The sequence below is a fragment of the Rhinoderma darwinii genome, chromosome 12 (assembly GCF_050947455.1).
Source record: "Rhinoderma darwinii isolate aRhiDar2 chromosome 12, aRhiDar2.hap1, whole genome shotgun sequence".
Classification (NCBI taxonomy): Eukaryota; Metazoa; Chordata; class Amphibia; order Anura; family Rhinodermatidae; genus Rhinoderma; species Rhinoderma darwinii.
Window position 1 is genome coordinate 7,410,573 of NC_134698.1, and position 18,955 is coordinate 7,429,527.

An 18,955-nucleotide genomic window follows, 5' to 3' on the forward strand; every position below is an offset into this window, starting at 1 on the left:
CTTCAATCACAAGTGTCCCTGAAATATTGGTAACTGTAGATTATAGCAATTTACTGTTATTCACAGGGGACCAAAAGAAATGGCGAAGATGCCAGAAAATAGTTGAAATGAAGATACGTCAGAAGAATGGCAATCCAAATAAAAGTGGTTATGTAGAAGTTCAACTCGAAGACATAAGTAAGAAAACATCATAAATAAGATGACGGAGTAGAGCCGGGCAGAGATCAAACCAGCAGATCACGTTTTCCTAAAAATGTTCCGAATGTTTCTGAAGGATCTTGAGGTCATATCATAAAAACAGAGCCCTTTATATAGACACTGGAGTATTATATGGCGGTATTATTAGGGCTGTGTGACAACTTCTACAATGTATAGCCTTATTTTAGGGAACTCAAAGAAATTATTGTTTTTGAACTTTTTGTGGTATGTCTAGTATTTATAAAACCATAGTATTTTTGGTGGTATTTTGAGTGTGGTATTTTACTGGTATGTGGGCAGGTATAGTTTTAGATATGGTAAAACATTTTTAGGGGTTTAGATATAGTGGGCCCAGAAAACCTAAGTATTTCCATAGTAAAGTACAATTGACGATCGTAATCTTCACTTCAATGACAAAAAGTTTCACTGAAAATTTTGTAGAAAATTTTGGCAAGTATGAATTATAGATATTTACTGTTATTTATAGGTGACCAGGATGAAGAGGTTCGAACACATGGGGTGGAGGTATATGAGAACGAGGAAAATAAGAAAAAAGAACATTTGATGAATCCTTTTGGAGACGCACGTAAGACAACATCATGAGCGAGATGATAGGGGCAGTAGTTAGACAAGAAATGTCCAATATATGAATTTTTCTTGAGGAGCCTAAAGGGAACCTGTCACCAGGATTTCACCTATTAAACCAGCAATACCTGGTGGAAGTGGGTGAAAAATAATTTTTACGTAACTTATAATTATCTTCTAAGTCAGCTCTGTATCTTTAGTATTCACTTTTTTAGTGTTCCCGCAATGTATGCTAATGAGCATAGAAGAGTCGCATCTTCCTTTCGAAAAGAGTCATATCTTCATTCCTCAAGCCTTTCCGAGTTTACCCCACCTCCTTACTTTTGATTGACATCTCCTCGCCTCCCCCCAGCACACACAAAATCCCACGCGTGAGCATCGATGTCCTGTTCTGGTGTGTGCGCACAACGGGACACCATAGTGGCGCATTCACAGTAACTAGATTTGAGGCCCGGACGAAGCAGGGAAGGGTGTTGGGCCATACATGAAGGGCACGTGCGCGCTGTCTCAGACGAGATTTCGGCATTTAGAGCGGGCCAGTTTTCGGCGGTGGGCAGCATAAGAAAAGGAATGAACGAGACTGATGAATTATTACCATAAAAGGCGCAAAATTTTTGCAGACCATTGTTTATGGTCGGAGGAGGAGTTTAGAAGAGGGGATAACGGCAATGAACTCACGGCCAGCGAGGGGTGAGGGGAGTTCAATAGGTGAAATGCTGGTGACAGGTTCCCTTTAAGATCCATGGGTTACGATAGAGAAATATAAGACTTATGAACATTTGTGTAGAGTTATATTTTTGGGATGTGGTACAGCTGAATAGTAGTCCCACACTAGGCCTTACGTGCAGTATAACAATGTGATTTGTACATTATAGAATCATCATATGGACACTGTATGACTATGAGTATTACATGGCAGCATTATTAGGGTTTGTGACTTGACTTGTATGGCCTTATTTTTGAGAACTCAAATACATTACTGTTTTTGAACTTTTTGTTTTATGTCTTATATTTATAAAATCGTAGTATTTTTGGTGGTATTTCGAGTCTGGTATTTCACTAGTATGTGACTGGTATGTTTTGAGAGGTGGTAACTATTTTTTAGGGGGTGTGGGCATGATGGGGCCAGAGAATATAAATATTGCCATAGTATTCTTCAAGTGACGGCCATAATATTAAATTCAATGACAAAAAGTGAAAGTGTCACTGAAAATTTTGGGGAAAATGTCGGCAAGTATGAATTACAGCAATTTACTGTTATTTATAGGTGACCAGGATGAAGAGGAGCGAACACGTGGGGTGGAGGAACATGAGATCGAGGAACATGAGAATAATGAACAACTGATAAATCCTTCAGGAGACACACGTAAGACAACATCAGGAACAAGATGACAGGGCAGTAGTCAGACAAGAATTTTTTCTTATTTTGTGGTATTATTTGGACATGATATTTCATTTACATGTTAACAGATGTGATTTTAGGGCTATCATCTGTATTTTAGGGGCTAAAGACTTATTAGGGGAAAAGAATGAACGTACCAACCCTAATCCTCTGTCCAATGACAAAAGGGCAGCTGGAAACTTTTTGAAAATATTGGCAACCATGGATTATAGTAATTTACTGTTACTTATAGGAGACCAGGACGAAGAGGTGCGAACACATGTGGTGGAGGAACTTGAGAACAAGGACCATGAGAATAATGAACAATTGATAAATCCTTTTAAAATTTATAAATATTGTCTGGTGAAAAAAACCAAAACATCTCAAATGGCCAACTAGTGTATTCTGGATTAGTAGAGGGGGGTTCCCTTTTTCTGGATCCATACAGAGAGGAGAGCAGCAACATAAATTAGCTCCTACTCTGGAAGACCCGAAGTCCATACATTATAATGATTTCAATGTTCACTGTGTAATACTTTATTTCTACTGTGGTGGCGCTGCAGGAAAATTGAACACTTGCTGTCAGGCGATCCAATTTATTACAGCTGATCGATAAAGTCTCAGCAGTGATTATCTTGTAGTCAGGGGACCCTTCTAAGAAAAAAAGAGTGTATAAGCCGCTTACTAGATCCTACAGTATAAGTTAACGTGGCTAAGGAGAAAATTTTGCTGAATATCTGTTGATATTATCTAAACATGGTATTTCACTTATATGTGATCAGGTATGGTTTTATAGGCATCACTTATACAGTATGTATAGATATGGTGGGGTCAAAGAATAAAAATATAGTTGTAGTACTATACATAATACTCCAAAGACAAAAGTAATGGCGGAAATATTGGCAACTATGGATTATAGCAATTTACATTTTTTTCACAGGTGAGCAGGATGGAGAGGTACAAGCACGCGGTTTGGAGGAACATGAGAACGATGAACACGCGAACGAAGAACATTTGACAACTCCTGTCAAAGAATCCTGTAAGACAAAATTATGTGCAAAAAGATTGGGGCAGTAGTTACATAGAATATATTCTCCTAAAAAAGTCCAATATATGAATATTTTTGGAGGAGCTGAAGGTCCATTGGTCACAAAGAGAATTGAATAACATTTTCTTCACTGAAATGTTATTTTCCTGTAACTCGAAGGCAGCACACAAAAAGTTACGCATCAGTCGCATCCTATTAGATAGAAGATAACAAGGTTATTTAGCAATGACCAATTAACAGCAGTGTAGAGCCCCTATAAAACCTCTTGGACACAAGCAGGGGTGTAACTCGAAGCTCCTGTACCCCACTGAAAACAGGGCCCCCACCTGCTGTTTGCCATTTATAATAATGGTGTCTTCTTATGTAGCAGAGTGGCCTTCAGGCACCACGGCTTGGGAGCAACTGGTACTTCTGCACTCCTATACCCTATAATGGTAAGAGGTGATGACCATGTGGCAAATTTGCGCATCTGGTCCAGGGAGATATGGCTTCTGCCCGTGATGTTTCAGTTGTGCGAGACAGGACAGAATTGCTTGAGGTGTTTAGAAAAAGTCTTTCCGGAGGAAGCTTCGAGAGTTCTATAGTTTGAAGGACAGATTTGACCCCCGAGTCTGAAGAAGTGGTCTTCCAGGCATGACAGAAACGCCTCAACCGTGCACAGACTGGAATAGTAGGAGGTCTGGCATCATAGATCAGTGTCCTTAGAGCCCCCCTGAAAGGGTTTTTTTCTTCTTAAGAATCGATAACTGAGGTTGAGCTTTGGACCTGTACATTTTCAGTCTATCAGAGCTGATTTTTTTTCTTGTTTTTGGTAACTTTTTGTATTTAGAAAGGAAGAAAAGGTCTAGAGCTTGATCTCCTTTTTTTCTGGGTAGATTACACCCCTTTCTCTTCACCAAATGACTCCAAAATCTTCTTTACCTGGGGTCCAAATATTAAATTCAATGACAAAAAGTGTCACTGAAAATTTTTGGGAAAATGTCGGCAAGTATGAATTATAGCAATTTACTGTTATTTATAGATGACCAGGATGAAGAGGTGCGAACACGTGGGGTGGAGGAACATGGGATCGAGGAACATGAGAATAATGAACAACTGATAAATCCTTCTGGAGACACACGTAAGACAACATCAGGAACAAGATGACAGGGCAGTAGTCAGACAAGAATTTTATCTTATTTAGTGGTATTATTTGGACATGATATTTCATTTACATGTTAACAGATGTGATTTTAGGGGTATCATCTATATTTAAAGGCCTAAAGATTTATTAGGGGAAAAGAATGAACATACCAAACGTAATCCTCACTCCAATGACTAAAGGGCCGCTGGAAACTTTTTGAAAATATTGGCAAGCATGGATTATAGCAATTTACTGTTACTTATAGGAGACCAGGAGGAAGAGGTGCGAACACATGTGGTGGAGGAACATGAGAATAATGAACAACTGATAAATCCTTTAAAAGGCACACGTAAGACAATGACTCGACTTGTGCAACGTAAAGCCCTATTTTTTTGGAACTCAAAAACATTATTGTTTTAGCTCTTTGTGGCATATCTTATATTTATAACACAGTAGTATTTTTTGGTGATATTTTTGGGTGGTATTTTACTAGTATATGGACAGGTGTGAATTTAGAGGTGGTAATTCTATTTTATGGGGTGTATGCTGGGGCCAGAACAAAAATATTGTTGCAGTAAAATACAAGTACCAACCCTAATTTTCACTACAATGACAAAACAGTATCCATACATTTTTCTAAAACATTGTCAACTATCAATTATAGCAATTTACTGTTATTCACAGATGACCCGGATGAAGTGGTGCGACCACAAGGGATGGAGGAACATGAGAACGATAAAATTGAGAATCAATTACATTTCATAACTCCTTCCACAGACACATGTAAGACAATATTATGAGCAAGTTGATGGGGTAGTGGTTACAGGGAGATATATAGATCAAATCAAAAGATGGTAAAGACTATATTTTTCCAAAAATTACCAATGTATGAATATTTTCAAAAAGTTAACAATTTATAAATATTGTCTGGTGAAAAAAAAAAAAAATTTCAAATGGCCAACTAGTGTATTCTGGATTAGTAGAGGGGGGTTCCCTTTTTCTGGACCCTTATACAGAGAGGAGAGCAGCAACATAAATTAGCTTCTACTCTGGAAGACCCAAAGTCCATACATTATACTGATTTCAATGGTCACTGTGTAATACTTTATTTCTACTGTGGTGGCGCTGCAGGAAAATTGAACACTTGCTGTCAGGCGATTACATTTATTACAGTTGATCGCTAAAGTCTCAGCAGTGATTATCTTGTAGTCAGGGGACCCTTCTAAGAAAAAAAGAGTGTAGAAGCCGCTTACTAGATCCTACAGTATAAGTTAACGTGGCTAAGGAGAAAAGTTTGCCAAATATCTGTTGATATTATCTAAACATGGTATTTCACTTATATGTGATCAGGTATGGTTTTATAGGCATCACTTATACAGTATGTATAGATATGGTGGGGTCAAAGAATAAAAATATAGTTGTAGTACTATACATAATACTCCAAAGACAAAAGTAATGGCGGAAATATTGGCAACTATGGATTATAGCAATTTACATTTTTTTCGCAGGTGAGCAGAATGGAGAGGTACAAGCACGCGGTTTGGAGGAACATGAGAACGATGAACACGAGAACGAAGAACATTTGACAACTCCTGTCAAAGAATCCTGTAAGACAAAATTATGTCCAAAAAAATTGGGGCAGTAGTTACACAGAGCCATATTAAGTTTAAACCAGTAGATAGCATAGAATATATTCTCCTAAAAAGTCCAATATATGAATATTTTTGGAGGAGCTGAAGGTCCATTGGTCACAAAAGAGAATTGAATAACATTTTCTTGACTGAAATTGTATTTTTCTGTAACTCGAAGGCAGCACACAAAAAGTTACGCATCAGTCGCATCCTATTAGATAGAAGATAGCAAGGTTATTTAGCAATGACCAATTAACAGCAGTGTAGAGCCCCTATAAAACCCCTTGGACACAAGCAGGGGTGTAACTCGAAGCTCCTGGACCCCACTGAAAACAGGGCCCCCACCTGCTGTTTGCCATTTATAATAATGGTGTCTTCTTATGTAGCAGAGTGGCCTTCAGGCACCACGGCTTGGGACCAACTGGTACTTCTGCACTCCTATACCCTATAATGGTCTACGAAAGTAAGAGGTGATGACCATGTGGCAACTTTGCACATCTGGTCCAGGGAGATATGGCTTCTGCCCGTGATGTTGCAGTTGTGCGAGACAGGACAGAATTGCTTGAGGTGTTTAGAAAAGTTCTTTTCGGAGAAAGCTTCGAGAGTTCTATAGTTTGAAGTACAGATTTGACCCCCGAGTCTGAAAAAGTGGTCTTCCAGGCATGACAGAAACGCCTCAACCGTGCACAGACTGGAATAGGAGGAGGTCTGGCATCATAGATCAGTGTCCTTAGAGCCCCCCTGAAAGGGTTTTTTTCTTCTTGAGAGTCGATAACTGAGGTTGAGCTTTGGACCTGTACATTTTCAGTCTATCAGAGCTGAATTTTTTTCTTGTTTTTGGTAACTTTTTGTATTTAGAAAGGAAGAAAGGGTCTAGAGCTTGATCTCCTTTATTTCTAGGTAGATTACACCCCTTTCTCTTCACCAAATGACTCCAAAATCTTCTTTACCTGGGGTCCAAATATTAAATTCAATGACAAAAAGTGTCACTGAAAATTTTTGGGAAAATGTCGGCAAGTATGAATTATAGCAATTTACTGTTATTTATAGGTGACCAGGATGAAAAGGAGCGAACACATGGGGTGGAGGAACATGAGATCGAGGAACATGAGAATAACGAACAACTGATAAACCCTTCTGGAGACACACGTAAGACAACATCAGGAACAAGATGACACGGCAGTAGTCAGACAAGAATTTTTTCTTATTTAGTGGCATTATTTGGACATGATATTTCATTTACATGTTAACAGATGTGATTTTAGGGCTATCATCTGTATTTAAGGGGCTAAAGACTTATTAGGGGAAAAGAATGAACGTACCAACCCTAATCCTCTGTCCAATGACAAAAGGGCTGCTGGAAACTTTTTGAAAATATTGGCAAGCATGGATTATAGTAATTTACTGTTACTTATAGGAGACCAGGACGAAGAGGTGCGAACACATGTGGTGGAGGAACATGAGAACAAGGACCATGAGAATAATGAACAATTGATAAATCCTTTTAAAGGCACACGTAAGACAATGACTCGACTTGTGCAACGTATAGCCCTATTTTCTTGGAACTCAAAAATATTATTGTTTTAGCTCATTGTGGCATATCTTATATTTATAACACAGTAGTATTTTTTGGATGATATTTTACTAGTATGTGGACAGGTGTGATTTTAGAGGTGGTAATTATATTTTAGGGGGTGTATGCTGGGGCCAGAACAAAAATATTGTTGCAGTAAAATACAAGTACCAGGGGGCGTGGCCTAGCAGCAGATGTAAGAGGACGTGTGTGGCTGGAGCTCCTGCTGTATTCATCCTGAAAGTACAGATTATCCCTGAATTACCCGGTAATATTCACCGAGCTGGAGGCTGGGAGGCTGGAGGAGTCGGTACTGCTTAATACAGCTACAATGACCCGTTCTAAGAAGCAAAAAACGCCGCCGGCGAGTCCGGGGCCGAGGAGGCAAGATGGCGCCGAGGAGACTGAATGCAGGAGCAGGCACATGCGGTCTGAGGCGGCAGACAGGCTGGAGAGATTTGCAATAACCCCTCGTGTGAGCGGATCTGCAGCAGGCAAGACGCCGGGGGCTGGCAGTGGGAAGGCAGACAACATGGCCTCCGGTTCCAGATACTCCGTGCTGGGAGAGGACACGGTGAGTGAGGAGGAGGAAGAGCTGGGGAGTCAGCGGCGGGACAGACATGTGGAGGAAGATGGCGGCAGAACGCATAGCAGGAGAGACCAGGTGAAGGAGCCTTCCCTTGCGGATATATTCGCTGCGGTAAAGCAGAACTCCTTAATTTTATCTGTGCTGACCGGGCAGGTGGGAAGCCTGAAGGAAGATATTCTGCTGTTACGTAATGACTTACAGAAAGTGGCAGAGAGAACCACAGTTATTGAGGGGAGAGTGTCTGAAGTGGAGGATGTTCTGCCGGAGCTCAGGCGGGATGTGCAGTCTCAGTCCTTGGCGGTGGTGGCCCTGCAGGCTAAGGCGGATGATTTAGAGAATCGGCTACGCAGAAACAACGTGCGTTTGGTCGGAGTGCCGGAAAAAACGGAGGGCAATAACTCGGATGAGTTTTTTGAAAAATGGCTGCTGGAGCAGTTTGGCCGGGATGAATTGTCTCCTTTATATGCTGTTGAAAGAGCGCACAGAGTGCCTACCAGACCGGGACCACCGGGGAGGCCCCCGAGGCCGGTCTTAGTGAAGCTGTTGCACTACAAGGACAGAGATAAGATCCTGAGGAAGGCAAGGGAACGGCAGGATATCTCCATCAATGGCGCCAAAATATCCTTTTATCCGGATTTCTCCGCGGAGGTACAGAAGAAGCGGCTGCAATATTGGGATGTAAAGAAACGTCTGAGGAACTTGTCCATACCATATTCCATGATGTATCCGGCCAAATTGCGGGTGGTTGCTTTTGGGACTGCTTCATTCTTTGAGAACCCCAGAGAGGCTGCAAGATGGCTGGATAGCAATGAGGCACGGTTGCGGAGACCGGCTGGAGAAGAGGTTGCGTGAAAGCCGCCTGGGCGGTGAAGTCTGGAGCCATGTTGGCGTTTGCGGGACTGTAGCATATTATATGTTATTATGCAGTTCTCCGAAGTGTGTGAACACCCTTGTCTGAAACACCGCAGGGTGGTATCCTTTTAACAAGAATGGCCGCACCTGACGGCAATGTTATTGAGGGAATGTTATTGGGTACCTAATGTGTCTGTAAATTCTGCTGATTGTGTGGGATTGTTTAATACATGCGAATAGCAGTGGGAGCCAGCGCTCACTGGAAGTGGTGAGAAAGTTAAATGGTTCAAAGAGAGATGCCAGTAGGGCATGTTAAAAGTTCGCACTATGGTGCGTTTCTGCGGGATAGGAGAGACAGTACATGTCGCTCTGACCCTTTTCGGAGGGGAGGTTTTGTTGGGGGGGGGGGAGGAGGGAGGGAACGCACGGCCTAATATCTTGACTGGAGCAGGCTGGAGGAGTAACAGATTTCTTAAAGATATGACGCCTGATGGGATCGGTTAAATGTCTATCCTGGAATGTCCGGGGAATACGGGAAGCTAGGAAACGGCAGGCAATCTTTAACTGGGTTAAACAGCAAAATGCCCTGATAGTGGGGCTGCAAGAAACGCATCTGACTAGAGAGTCTGTATCATTATTGCAGAGAGTGTGGATCGCACATGGGTTTCACTCATTTCACACGACTTATTCCAGGGGGGTGAGTTTGCTGATACACAGGAGTCTTCCCTTTGTCTGTCATTCGTCCGTTTCTGATGAGGAGGGGAGGTATGTGGGAGTGCACTGTACTATATATCACTGGGAGTGTATTCTGGTAGTGCTGTATATCCCTCCGCCTTATTCTAGCACTGTACTGAAACGAGTTACGGAGAAACTCTCCAGGTGGCCTGAGGTACCGCTAATTGTGATGGGGGATTTTAATGCAGTGATGTCTGAAGGGTTGGACAGGTTTCATAGAGGAGGAGGAGGGCAAAGAGGAGATCTGACCGCCTTTGGAAGATTAATGGAGGAATTGGGTTTGGAGAGATAAACATCCAAGGGTGAGGCAGTACTCGTGTGCATCATCCACATTTCAGTCACTTTCGCGAATAGACTTGGTAGCATGCACAGCTTCAGCGGTGCCGTACATAGCGCAAATAGAGTACCTACAGAGGGCGTTGTCAGACCATTCTCCGATGGCGGTGACGCTGGAAGTGGGTGTAAGGCATACCAGGAACCCCGGGAATTGGAAGCTGAATACGTTTTGGTTAAGATTGATGGATGGTGAGGAAATACGGAACCTGATAAAAGAATATTTTAATTTTAATACTGAGTCGGTGCCGCGAGGAGTGTTATGGGATGCCATGAAAGCCTGGCTGAGAGGAGTATTCATTCAAAATATTAAACGAATTAAAACTAAATCCAGGCAGTTGGGAGAAAGTTTAGAGGAGCGGGTGACAGAAACAGAAGGGAGACATGTAGAAGAGGGATCCGAGGAGACACTTCGACATTGGGTGGAGGCACAGACGCTGTTAAAAAATCACCAACTAACAATGGCGGATAATAAACGACTATTCCTTAAACAGCAATATTATGAAGAAGGGGAAATGGCGGGGAGACTACTCGCTAGGATGGCAAAACCGCATGGGGGCAATAATTTCATTCATGGCCTTAGGGGGGAGGGGGGGAGGGTGAAGACAGACACGGGGCAAATCCTGCAAATATTCCAGCGGTTTTACACTGACCTATATACATCCAAAGTGCATTACAACACACAGCAATTGGACGAGTACCTGGGAAACATTAATTTGCCTACCTTGGGCCGGGAGGACCGTGAAAGTTTGGAGACCCCTATTTCACTAGAGGAGTTGGAACAGGCGATAAGAGATATGGCAAATGAGAAAGCTCCGGGTCCAGATGGGTTACCGGGGGAAATCTATAAGGAATATGGGACGGAACTAGCGCCAGAATATTTGAGTACTTTGCAGGATAGTTTTGACAGAGGTAAACTACCAGACTCCCTATATGAGGCTACGATAGTGGTTCTCCCAAAAGAGGGGAAAGACAGTCAATTACCGGAGTCCTACAGACCAATATCCTTGTTGACATCGGATGTCAAGATTTTGGCAAAGATATTGGCACTGCGGCTGAATAGGGTGGTACAGCATGTTGTGCATGAAGACCAATCGGGGTTCATGCCCTCCAAATCGACAGCGGTCAACCTCAGGCGGCTGTTTTTAAATCTTCAGGCGGCACCGGATGAGCAAGGAGGAAGGGCGGTGCTAACGTTAGATGCTGCAAAAGCGTTCGACTGCGTAGAATGGGGATATTTATGGCGGGTAATAGAAAAGATGGGATTCGGCCCTAACTTCGTAAAGTGGGTACAGTTGCTGTATGTGGCCCCTACAGCCCGCATACGGGTGAATGGTGCAATGTCTGAGAAATTTTCACTGGCCCGGGGTACACGACAGGGGTGCCCACTGTCACCATTACTATTCGCCTTGGCGGTGGAGCCACTGGCGTGCCTCATAAGACAGGAGGAGCGTATAAGAGGCTTGCAATATGGGGAAATGGAGGAAAAAATTTCATTATATGCAGACGACATTTTAATATATATGACGGACACGGAGAATACACTGCAGGTAGTAATGGATACGATCACAAGGTTTGGGGAGTTCTCGGGATTAAATATTAACTGGACCAAGTCTACTTTGATGCCACTTGATACAGTGAATATTGTAGATACTGGAGTGGGAATCCGGATTCCGATAGTCTCTGAATTTACGTATCTAGGGGTTAAGGTGACGGCTAGGGTCCAAGACTATATGTCTTTGAATGTCTCACCACTGCTGCTTAAGGTGAAACATAAGGTGGATGCCTGGAACAGGCTCCCGCTCTCTGCTCTGGGGAGGACTAACCTAATCAAGATGATCCTTATGCCTCAAGTTTTATACATTCTTCATAACTCCCCAGTATGGATACCTAAGCAATGGTTCAGACGATTGCACAATCTCTTTCGGGATCTGGTATGGAAAAAAGGGGTTCCAAGGATTAAATTGGAGAAATTGCAATTGCCCAAAGATGAAGGGGGGGTCGCGCTGCCAAATGCCTGGATATATTACCTGGCTGCCCAGAGCCAACAATTTAAGGGATGGGAGGACACAGAGACTTGGGGTGCCAGTGCACGTTTATTGTCATACATGGGGGGAGGACATAATCCACTAGAGAGTCTGGAAGCGCATACCTTTAAGAGATTGGCGAGTGCTAAACCAACGTTACTCCTGATACATAAAGTATGGTGGCAATGCAAACAAATCCTGGGAGTGGGAATGTGCACCAAATATACTCCCCTATGGCATAATCCGGTCCTGTGGGAATTATACCAATTAGAGGGCATGCAAAAATGGTAGTTGGCAGGGGTTAGACGAATACAACACTTATATGATGATAACGGGCTGAGATCATTTCAGCAGTTGAAGGACCTATTTCCACTAGAGCACAATATGTTTTACCAATATTTGCAGATCCGTCATGCCCTACAGGCGCAGGCGCAGGTAGTGGACCTGACGGTCTGTGCTCTTGGGGTCCTGGAGTATGTGGGAAGGGCTGACACGACCAAAGGCCTGATCTCAATGGCGTACAGGAGCTTGCTGTCCAAACACCTGGGAAATCCAATGGTGCTGGTAAAAGCGAAATGGGAACAGGATGTTGGTCCTTTGACTGAGGAGGAGTGGGAGGAGATATTAGCGTCCACATGTCACTTATCACTCAGTCTGGCGCAGAGGAGATCACAACTTTTCCTGATACATAGAGTATATCGCACCCCGTGGGTATTAAAACAGATGGGTATTAGAGCGGATGCTAAATGTCCTAGGTGCACGGAAGAGAAAACGGATATACTGCATATGTTTTGGTCATGTGAGGCTCTGAGGACCCTATGGGGGGAAATATTGGATCTGATAAAACAGGTGTATGGTCGGGAATTGGCGGTAGACCCTAAAGTTATGTTGTTGGGAGCAGTGGGAGAATTGGAGAGTGACAGAATGGCAAACCTGGCAATTGCCAAGATATTATATCAAACAAGGAAATGCATTGCTAAACACTGGCTGGATGCGGAGCCACCAGGGATGAGGGAAATTGTAGGAATGGTGAACTATAATATCCTGATGGAGCATAAGATATTTTCTAAAAGGGGCACGGAAAAAAAAATTGAGAAACAATGGAGCAGATGGATGGCCTGTCCTGAGGTGCTGACACCTGAACTGAGCAGAATAAGGGCGAGAGTCGTCTGAGGAACTGGAGGTGGTAGAGTCTGGAGCAAAAAGGGGTGGTGGGGAAACTTGATAAGAGAAATGTGCTCTGGCCAGGATTGGTACTAGAAACAAAGGGCAGAGATATAGTGGGGGTCCGTGCGGGGAGGGGGGAAAGGGGGGAAGTTGGGGATTTCCTGATATGCTGTCATTATTGTATACGATGTTGGAAAATTGAAATGTGAATGTTACTATGTTATTTCTTTTCTGTGTTCGTATCAATAAAATTGGTTTGATTTAAAAAAAAATACAAGTACCAACCCTAATTTTCACTACAATTTAATTTTTCTAAAACATTGTCAACTATCAATTATAGCAATTTACTGTTATTCACAGATGACCCGGATGAAGAGATGCGACCACAAGGGATGGAGGAACATGAGAACGATGAACCTGAGAATCAATTACATTTGATAACTCCTTCCACAGACACATGTAAGACAATATCATGAGCAAGTTGACGGGGTAGTGGTTACAGGGTGATATATAGATCAAATCAAAAGATGGTAAAAAATATATTTTTCAAAAAATTACCAATGTATGAATATTTTCAAAAAGTTAACAATTTATAAATATTGTCTGGTGAAAAAAAACAAAAACATTTCAAATGGCCAACTAGTGTATTCTGGATTAGTAGAGGGGGGTTCCCTTTTTCTGGACCCTTATACAGAGAGGAGAGCAGCAACATAAATTAGCTTCTACTCTGGAAGACCCAAAGTCCATACATTATACTGATTTCAATGGTCACTGTGTAATACTTTATTTCTACTGTGGTGGCGCTGCAGGAAAATTGAACACTTGCTGTCAGGCGATTACATTTATTACAGTTGATCGCTAAAGTCTCAGCAGTGATTATCTTGTAGTCAGGGGACCCTTCTAAGAAAAAAAGAGTGTAGAAGCCGCTTACTAGATCCTACAGTATAAGTTAACATGGCTAAGGAGAAAAGTTTGCCAAATATCTGTTGATATTATCTAAACATGGTATTTCACTTATATGTGATCAGGTATGGTTTTATAGGCATCACTTATACAGTATGTATAGATATGGTGGGGTCAAAGAATAAAAATATAGTTGTAGTACTATACATAATACTCCAAAGACAAAAGTAATGGCGGAAATATTGGCAACTATGGATTATAGCAATTTACATTTTTTTCCCAGGTGAGCAGGATGGAGAGGTACAAGCACGCGGTTTGGAGGAACATGAGAACGATGAACACGCGAACGAAGAACATTTGACAACTCCTGTCAAAGAATCCTGTAAGACAAAATGATGTGCAAAAAGATTGGCGCAGTAGTTACACAGAGCCATATTAAGTTCAAACCAGTAGATAGCATAGAATATATTCTCCTAAAAAAGTCCAATATATGAATATTTTTGGAGGAGCTGAAGGTCCATTGGTCACAAAAGAGAATTGAATAACATTTTCTTGACTGAAATTGTATTTTTCTGTAACTCGAAGGCAGCACACAAAAAGTTACGCATCAGTCGCATCCTATTAGATAGAAGATAACGAGGTTATTTAGCAATGACCAATTAACAGCAGTGTAGAGCCCCTATAAAACCCCTTGGACACAAGCAGGGGTGTAAGGGCTTATGCACACGACCGTAGCCATGTGCACGGCCGTGATTTTCGGGTCGGCCGGCTGCGGACTGTCAGCCGCGAGCCGCCAGCAAATCGCGGGACATGCACATGACCGCGGCCATTATTTTCAATGAGCCCGGACCGCAGAACACGGCCGTAATAAGACAGGTCCGTTCTTTCTGCGGTGCGGGCTCCCGGGCCATGCACGGACCGTAAAAACTACGGTCGTGTGCATGGCCCCATAGAAATGAATGGGGCCGCAATTCTCCCGTGGATTTTCGTGGGAATTGCGCCCGCAAAAACACGTTCGTGTGAATTGGGCCTAACTCAAAGCTCCTGGACCCCACTGAAAACAGGGCCCCCACCTGCTGTTTGCCATTTATAATAATGGTGTCTTCTTATATAGCAGAGGGGCCCTCAGGCACCCTCAGGCACCACGGCTTGGGTGCAGCTGGTACTTTTGCACTCCTATACCCTATAATGGTCTACAAAGTTAAGTGGTGATGACCATGTGGCAACTTTGCACATCTGGTCCAGGGAGATATGGCTTCTGCCCGTGATGTTTCAGTTGTGCGCGACAGGACAGAATTGCTTGAGGTGTTTAGAAAAAGACTCTCTGGAGGAAGCTATGAAAGTTCTATGGTTTGAAGGACAGATTTGACCCCCGAGTCTGAAGAAGTTGGCTTCCAGACATGACAGAGATGCCTCAACCGTGCACAGACTTGAACAGGAGGAGGTCTGGCATCATAGATCAGTGTCCTCAGAGCCCCCCTGGAAGGTTTTTTTTCTTCTGAGGTTTAGCTTTGGACTTGTACTTTTTTGGTCCATCAGAGCTGAAGTTTTTTCTTGTTTTTGGTAACTTTTTGTATTTAGAAAGGAAGAAAGGGTCTACAGCTTGATCTCTTTTGTTCTGGGAAAATTACCCCTCTTTCTCTTCACCAACTGACTCCAAAATCTTCTTTACCTGGGGTCCAAATAGACACCATTCAGTGCAGACCCAGCAACACTGGCACAACTAGGGGCACTGTGTGGTTAATACTACTAGGGGGCACTGTGTGACTGGTACTGTTATGGGGGCATAAACGGTTCATGTGCATTCGCTCTTTGGTGTCCTTTAAATCCCTCTGTCATTCACTGCCATAAATCAGTGCATCAACTTTACCCAGAGTGATCCTTTAAAGAGGCATTTTAATCTACAATAGTCATGGCATATCACCAGATCGGCACTCCAGAGAGACTGAGATGAGGTGGAGATGTGGCCATGCATGCAGTTCTTTCCATTGTAGTTTATGAAAGTTTCAAAACGCCCCTAAAAGTGGAACCCCACTTGCCATTCTGTCGATAAATGTCCCAGTTGGGTGATTCCTCTTTAAGATTTATTGAGGACCTTGGGGGTGGTACATTCTGACAATGAGGCCCTCAGACCAGAAAAGGTTGTGCACCCCTGGAATAGACTATTTGTTTGGAAGAAGCACATTTTTTTTCCATGGAACATCCACTTACCTTTGCTTTATCCGTATACCCTTCATCCGAAGCCATATTCTTTGAGCTCCAGCCACCGAAAAACAGATATTGCTACTTTACAGGCAAAGGCTTACACCACATAACTTCTTTTCAGTCCACCTTACGGTCCATAGCATCTTTTGGGACTGGAGAAATTTCTGCAGGAAAAATAGATTTCATAGCCAGATTGGCTACACTTCTGAGACCTCTTTAACAAGAAGAACACAGAGCCGGGGACACAATATTCTTTACAAGCTGCAAGGAAGTCAAGCCTAGTTGAGAGTGCCACAGATCGTTGCAATGGTTCTATTTAAATAGACACGCCAAAGCTGAGTCGGAGCAGACAGAGAGCAGAGGACTGCCCATTCACAAGGATATCTCGTGGTACTGGGGACCTCAGCGCATATGCAGAATGAAGACTTTACGTCAAGGCACGTGGCCTTACTACACATGCGCTTCCCACCACCAGTTCTGCAAATGAATTCTGAAGCCCACAATATTAAGACTAAGCTTAAAAAAAATAATGGAAACATATATAATAGACAACATAGCCTACCTCCATAAGCTGGGATATTGCCATGCCCTCCTAATGTTGGCTCAGGAAAGGAACCCAATGGAAATACAATCAGATATCTAGCAGAGGGTACGTGGGGTGACACCAATAAGCAATCCTATTACCTGCACCACTCCAACCTGGATTTCCTTTGTAAAATGGACAGAAAAAACAACTCATCTCTTTCCTGTGTTCAAGATGTTCTATAGGTGATTGTAGGCCATTGTTAATTGGATATTGGTCGTGGCTAAGCAATCTTGTTGTCTTCTGTTCAATTGAATAGGACGTAAACTAAACTCTTTGTGTGCTGCCTAAGGACGACCAGGAAATATTGTTATACATGGAAGGAAACTCCAGTCAAGACTGAAAAAGACAGAACCTTCTCTTTGGGATGTCTTCTTTTGTGGCCTTAGTGGTTACGTGACCAGGAACTTTGTAAATTAATTATTGATGGGATTGTCTATCAAGGACAACCACCAGGCATCTCCCCCAATAGTGAGCTGATAGTTCAGGTTTCCAGCAGCTGGATTCTCGGTTGCATAATATTTGTTGAGTTATCTTCTTGGTTGCCCAACAATCATGTGGTTCTGTACTATAGTAATTGAATAGTAGCCCCACGCTCGATCCTACAGTATTAGTTGTGGTCATGTCTCCATGGTTTTCACTTAATGTAGCTAAGGAGAAAATTATTATTTGGTGGTATTATCTGGACATTTCTCTTTCTCCGATGTGGTTTCAGAAGTATCACTGATATTTAGGTGGGTATAGATATGGTGGGGCCGAAAAATTAACGTACCAACCATAATCTTCACTCCAATGACAAAAGTGGCACTAGAAATTTTCCAGAAATATTGGTAACTATGGATTAAAGGGATTTACTGTTCTTCACAGGTGGACAGGTGCAGGTGGAGGAACATGAGAACCCTGAGAATGAAGAACATTTGACAATTGCCGTTAAAGAATCAAGTAAGACAACATTACGAGCAAGATGATGGGGCAGTAGTTACAGGAAGCTATATAAAGGTCAAACCGGTAGCTAATAAAGAATATATTCTCCTAAAAAGTTCCAATATATGATTTTTTTTGGAGGAGCTCAACCAGAGTGGAAAGTGGCTACATGAAATGTCTCTCACTCTGAATGACCCGACACATCTATGCATTATACTGAGAGCACACTTTCAATGGTCACTGTGTAATGCTATATTTCATCTGTAGTGGTGCTGTAGAAGGATTAAATACTAGTTACAGACACAAGTAAGAAAATAAATAAGATGATGGATCAGTTCTTAGAGGAGCTTGAGGACCATGGGTGACAACATAGGAATTATGCACATATGAAGTTTAAAGATATGAGGAAACGGCACTCCCCCGAAGTCTTATATCGTTCCGTGTCTATGCCGGCTGCCACCCACTGCGATCCCTGGGAGGACGAATCCTCCTTGTGGGACTCAAGTGGAAGATAGAGGTAGTATAAAAAAATGCACTCCTCCGAGGTCTTATATCGTTCCATGTCTACGGTATCGGCGCCAGGCTTTCCTACCAGCCTGGCGCCGATACCGTAGACATGGAACGATATAAGACCTCGGAGAAGTGCATTTTTTATACTACCTCTATCTTCAAAATGGGATCTAAATATTATATATACAGGAAAACTCCAAGCAATACTGAAAAATCAGCAATTTCTGTGTGACTTCACTTGTACAATGTACAGCCTTAATTTTGGTAACTCAAAGACATTATTGTTTCAGTACTTGCTGTGGTTTTAGAGGTGGTAACTATATTTTCGAGGATATCGTGGGGCTAGAGAATGAAAATATTGCTGCAGAAGTCGACCATAACCTTCACTTCAATGACAAAAGAGTGGCGGAAAAATTGTCAAAAATATTCGCAACTATGGATTATAGGAATTTACTGTTATTTACAGATGACCAGGATGAAGGTCGAGCAGACGACAATGATAATAAAGTGAAGGAACATGAGAACAGGACTGAACATGAGAATGAAGAAAATCTGTCAGTTCCTGTTCAGGAAACCGGTAAGGAAATT

General features: G+C 42.5%; 1 protein-coding gene across 1 annotated transcript in view; it reads left to right on the plus strand.

Annotated features, from left to right (window-relative positions):
* LOC142665242 (uncharacterized) overlaps positions 1 to 18,955 on the plus strand; it is a 36,418-nt gene that overhangs the window by 12,958 nt on the left and 4,505 nt on the right. Inside the window, exons 5-18 of the mRNA XM_075844873.1 lie at positions 67 to 177; positions 686 to 784; positions 2,051 to 2,149; positions 3,105 to 3,203; positions 4,234 to 4,332; positions 4,601 to 4,684; positions 5,020 to 5,118; positions 5,844 to 5,942; positions 7,017 to 7,115; positions 7,384 to 7,482; positions 13,603 to 13,701; positions 14,429 to 14,527; positions 17,801 to 17,875; positions 18,834 to 18,944. Coding sequence (XP_075700988.1) covers positions 67 to 177; positions 686 to 784; positions 2,051 to 2,149; positions 3,105 to 3,203; positions 4,234 to 4,332; positions 4,601 to 4,684; positions 5,020 to 5,118; positions 5,844 to 5,942; positions 7,017 to 7,115; positions 7,384 to 7,482; positions 13,603 to 13,701; positions 14,429 to 14,527; positions 17,801 to 17,875; positions 18,834 to 18,944 — 1,371 coding nt within the window. The remainder of the gene's footprint in view (positions 1 to 66; positions 178 to 685; positions 785 to 2,050; positions 2,150 to 3,104; positions 3,204 to 4,233; positions 4,333 to 4,600; positions 4,685 to 5,019; positions 5,119 to 5,843; positions 5,943 to 7,016; positions 7,116 to 7,383; positions 7,483 to 13,602; positions 13,702 to 14,428; positions 14,528 to 17,800; positions 17,876 to 18,833; positions 18,945 to 18,955) is intronic.